Genomic DNA, 5683 nt, shown 5'->3' on the forward strand with positions numbered 1-5683 from the left:
GGAACGCGTTGCCAGCAGCAGTTGTGGAAGCGAGGTCATTGGGGATATCTAAGAGACTGCTGGACATGCATATGGTCACAGACATTTGAGGGTTCGTACATTAGGTTTACCTTACATGAGGATCAATGGTCAGCACAACATTGTGGGTTGAAGGGCCTGTACTGTGCTGTCCTGTTCTATGTTTTATTCCAGCTGCCACATTCAAGCCCATTCACTTAGCCCATCTGAGTTTTTTGATGCCTCACTGTACCTTCCTTACAACCTGCACTCCCACCCAGTTTGGTGATGTCAGCAAATGTCGCAACAATACATTCTGTCCCCAAATCGAAATCATTCATAAATATTCTGTTCAGTTGTGGATGAACCACTTTGGACTTTGTGGTACCCCACTAATAACAGCCCACCATCAGAGAATGATCCGTTTATTACTACTCTCTGCATTAATTCCAACATTTTGCTTTATGTCTATTTACCAATTCTCAATCAACACAAATATATTCTCCCAATACCATGCATTCTAATTTAATTTGAAAACACTCAAAATCACAAATCCAAATAAACCTGTTGGACTATAACCTGGTGTTGTGTGATTTTTAACTTTGTACACCCCAGTCGAACACCAGCACCTCCACATCTTAATTCAATAACTTCCTGCGAGCAACCCTGATCAAAAGCCTTCTGAAAATCTAAATACACTACCTTCACTATTGGACATCTTGAAAAAGCTCTGACTTTGTCAAATACAATTGCGCTCTCACAAATTCATGTTGACACCTCCCAAGTTTGCCATTTCTTTTCTAAATGTTTAGTTAAAATAACAGATTCGAAAATTTTTCCCTATGATAGGCATCAAGTTAATAGGACTGGAGAGCTACTGGTGACTGTGCAGATGATCTGAATGCCAAACAGTGACACTGTGAGCAAAATTGAATGTTAATTGCTAAGCCATGATGGGTACCAGAAAGATGCCAAAGACACAACCCACTATCACTAGTTTCCATACATACAAAGAAGGACACCACTTTGACTGGGACAACACACACATCCTAGGACAGGTGAAACAAAGACACGCATGAGAATTCTTTGAGGCATAGCACTCCATCAATAAACACATTGACTTAGGTCCCATCTACCTTCCCTTGAAAAAAGAACTGGAAATGACATCACCCATCTTAAGAAACCAAAATCTATAAAGAGAGAGGTGGTACATCAGTGCTTCACCGACTCTCACTGATGATGTTACCTAGTCATGATGACGAAACATCTTAAAACAAACCTTCCAGCTCAGCAAGCTAACTTACATACTTATGGGTAAGTCTTGTCACTGTCATGTCTAAGATGGTTAGAACCTGAGATAAATCAATTTATCTAAAAAGATTCCTTGCACGTTGTTTCTTTACAAAGACAGACTACTTTGCAGCAATAAGCTAGGAGCCTGAGGTTTCCAAGCAGATATTATTCCCATCTTCTTGATTTTGGGCAGCTGCAGTTACCTGTTGCAGCTGCTTGACAAATGACCTTAACAGTATTGACACGTGGATAGAGATGCTAAATTGAGGCTGCGCCTACCCTCTGAACTGGATGCTGAAAAATCCTCCATTTGTTTTCTATATTGCAACACTGACTTAAAAGCAAAATATTGCAAGTAGAGTCATACAGCTGTACAGCAAAGTAACAGACCCTTCGGTTCAACTCATCCATGCTGACCAGATATCCTAAATTAATCTAGTCCCATGTGATCAGACCATATTTACAATATTGTGAGCAATTTTGGGTCCCATATCTCAGGAAGGATGTACCGGCCCTGAAGAGAATCCAGAGGAGGTTCATGAGAATGATCCCAGGAATTAAAAGGTTAACATTGAGGAACATTTGAGGAGTCAAAGTCTATACGCGATAGCATTTAGAAGGATGAGGGAATCTAATTGAAACTTACAGAAAATGAATGGTCAGTACAGAGTGGACTTTGGGAAGATGTTTCCATGAGCAGGACAGATTAGGACCCGAAGACACAGCCATAGAGTAAAGGAATGACCCTTCAGAATGGAGATGAGGAGAATCTTCTTCAGCCAGAGAGTAGTGAATCTATAGAATTCCTTGGCAGAGAATGTTGTGGAGGCCAGGTCATTGAGTACACTTAAGACGGAGATAGATAGGTTCTTGATTGCTAAGGGGATAAAAGGTTACAGGGAGAATGGGTTTGAGAAACTTATCAGGCATGATTGAATGGCAGAGAAGACTCGATGGGCTGAATAGCCTAATTTCTGCTCCTGTCTCGTTTGGTCTTATTGGCCAGCATTTGATCCATAGCCCTTTAAATCCTTCTTATTCATGTATCCATCCAGATGCCTTTTAAATGTTGTAATTTTACCATACCGAAGTTCTGAAATTAAAACAGAGTACTTGAAAAACTCAGCTTGCCAGACAGCATCCATTGAAAGAAAAAGAAAGTTAAAGTTTTGAGAGAACTATTCTTCATTTGGAAAAGGTCTAGATCTGAAGAAAAAAAGTCATTATGGACTTGAAACATCAACTCTGTTTCTCACTCCACAGATGCTGTGAGACCTGCTGAGTTTCTCTAGCACTTTCTGTTTTTATTTGAGGATTCTGATTCTGTATTGTCCAGAGTAATAGTTGATCTCAGGGAAATTTATGAAATTTTAAGTTATAAACTTATGATCTCATTGAAATTTATTAAATTTTAACAGTGTATGTCAGGGTGGATATAGATAGCATGTTTTTCCACACTCTAGAATCTGGGGACATAATCTCAGGATAAGGGATAGGCTATTCAAGACTATGGGGAAGAGAAATTTCCTCACTCAGTGGGCAGTGATTTTTCAAACATTGTGTACTTGTTGAGGCCTGTGGAGGATCAGTCATTGAGCAGGTTCAAGACAGAAACAGATTGGTTTCTGAAGACAAATCACATTAGGGATTGGGAAACAATGTGGGAAAATGGCATTGCAGAGATAATCAGCCACGATCTAGAATGGCAGGGTTGGCCCAACGAACTGAACAGCCTAATCCTGTTCCAATGGTCCACATGTAACTAACAGCTCACTATTTGACTTGATTACTCTAACTAACAGATCAACATTTGGCATTCAACATTTCCTCATTGTAACTTTAGTTAACAGTCCACCATTTGGCATGTGGGCCCTCCCCACTGTCACTAAAAGCTCACTGTTTACCATCAATTATTTCACACTGTAAGCAATATCCCAGTATAGAGGAACTTGATTATCCGAAGACACGGACAGGGAGTATTTCGTTCAGTTAATCAAATTCTGGATAATCGAATACTGCATAACATAGTTTAGCCAAGCATTGGGACCATGCAATCTTGCCGGATAATCCGATATTCGGATAATTGAATGCTGGATAATCAAGATTCTTCGGTATTTGTCATCAATCCTTTCACAGTGGAAGTAAAAGTGCACTATTTTGCAGCAATCCTTACACACTAAGTTAAAAATCACACAACACCAGGTTATAGTCGAGAGTGTGGTACGGGCAAAGCACAACCGGTCAGGCAGCATCAGAGGAGCTGGAGAATCAATGTTTCGAGCATAAGTCCTTCATCACACGCAAGCACACTCTCTCACTCACTCTCTCTCTCACACACACACACACTCACTCTTTCTAATGCATGCACTCAAGTCTATGGGGTGAATTTGCTTTTACAGAATTATATTTGCAGATACATTCTATTTGGCTCAAAAAGGCACAACTTGCCAGCAAGTCAATCCATGTAATATTTTATAAATTCCTACTTCGCAAATAGAACCAGTCTGACTCAAGACTGGGATACAGGCAGAGTTTAACCTCACATCTTTAATGCATTGTCTGAGCAGAGATTCACTTTTTAAAAATAAAACCTTAAGCCATCTTGAGAATGCGACTTAATAGTAGTTCTGGGATTTACATATCAATGAACCAAAACCTGCAGCTTAGTCTAAAAGATTTAAGTCTTAACCGTAATTTAGGTTTGTTCAATATATAATTTCAATTGCATGACACTGTAATCTTTTTGCTTTAAATTGTGTCTTATGATCCTGTCCCACAGCTACCTGAAGAAGGAGCAGTGCTCCAAAAGCTAGTGCTTCCAAATAAACCAGTTGGAGTATAACTATTTTGCAACAATCCTTAACCACTGTAAGGAATACCCCACTATTTCACAACAATTCTTTCACACTGTAGGTAACAGCCCATTATTTGGCAGCTATCCTTTCACACTAAGCCCACTATTTAGCAATCCTTCATCATTGTAAGGAATACCCCATTATTTGGCAGCTGTAGGTATTAGCCCATTATTGGGCAGCTATTCTTGCACACTGTAGGCAATAACCCATTATTTGACAGCTATCCTTCCACACTGTAGGTAATAGCTCATTATTTGGCAGCTATCCTTCCACACTGTAGACAATAGCCCATTATTTGGCAGCTATCCTTCCACACTGTAGGCAATAGCCCATTATTTCACAGCTATCCTTCCACACTGTAGGTAATAGCTCATTATTTGGCAGCTATCCTTCCACACTGTAGGCAATAGCCCATTATTTCACAGCTATCCTTTCACACTGTAGGCAATAGCCCATTATTTGACAGCTATCCTTTCACACTGTAGGCAATAGCTCATTATTTGGCAGTTATCCTCTCACACTGTAGGCAATATCTCATTATTTGGCAGCTATCCTTGCACACTATAGGCAATAACCCATTATTTGGCAGCTATCCTTCCACACTGTAGGCAATAGCCCATTATTTGACAGCTATCCTCTCACACTGTAGGCAATAACCCATTATTTGACAGCTATCCTTTCACATTGTAGGCAATAACCCATTATTTGGCAGCTATCCTTCCACACTGTAGGCAATAGCCCATTATTTGACAGCTATCCTTTCACACTGTAGGCAATAACCCATTATTTGGCAGCTATCCTTCCACACGGTAGATAATAGCCCCTGTTTGGTAGCAATGGCTTCACGGCGTGAGGGACTGCAGATTACTTGGCAGCATGGATACCAGGCCCTGTCCTCAGAGCCACGAGGGGCCCGATGCCGGTCGGAGTGTGGGACCCGGTAAAGCCCAGCCCGGGAGATATGGTGCCGGCTTCTCGAAGATTCGCGAGCGGGCGGCCGCCCCTCACCTTTGAAATACTGGTTCGCCTTGGCCTTCATGCCCTCGGCCTGATCGTGCTGCTCGCCGCTTGCCCCGTCCGCGCCCTCCGCCATTTTCCCAATCGGGCGGAAAGTCCCTGCCCCCAACACCCGGGGCCCTTAGCAACCGGTCGTAAAACAAACAGCGGCAGCCCGACACTGCCGTAAAGTGCCGTCAAGCAGTGCCGGCCTCACGGCGCTGACGTCACAGGCTGTCCCAAGGACCATACACTCCAATATACCCAACTGTGTGTACAATAAACTCTGATATACTCCACTGTGTGTACAATACATTCTAATATACCTCACTGTATCTACAATAAACTCTGTTATACCCAACTGTGTACAATACATTCTAATATACCTCACTGTATCTACAATAAACTCTGATATACCACACTGTGTATATAATACACTCCAATATACCTCAATGTGTACAATACATTCTAATATACCTCACTGTATCTACAATAAACTCTGATATACCACACTGTGTGTATAATACACTCCAATATACTCC

At 41.4% G+C, this 5683-nt stretch overlaps 1 protein-coding gene across 1 annotated transcript in view; it reads right to left on the reverse strand.

Annotated features, from left to right (window-relative positions):
• ppp5c (protein phosphatase 5, catalytic subunit) overlaps positions 1-5287 on the reverse strand; it is a 46141-nt gene extending 40854 nt beyond the window's left edge. Inside the window, exon 1 of the mRNA XM_043680841.1 lies at positions 5154-5287. Coding sequence (XP_043536776.1) covers positions 5154-5238 — 85 coding nt within the window. The 5' untranslated portion in view covers positions 5239-5287. The remainder of the gene's footprint in view (positions 1-5153) is intronic.
• Positions 5288-5683: the final 396 nt, after the last annotated feature.

The sequence above is a fragment of the Chiloscyllium plagiosum genome, chromosome 41 (assembly GCF_004010195.1).
Source record: "Chiloscyllium plagiosum isolate BGI_BamShark_2017 chromosome 41, ASM401019v2, whole genome shotgun sequence".
In the NCBI taxonomy this organism is placed as follows: domain Eukaryota; kingdom Metazoa; phylum Chordata; class Chondrichthyes; order Orectolobiformes; family Hemiscylliidae; genus Chiloscyllium; species Chiloscyllium plagiosum.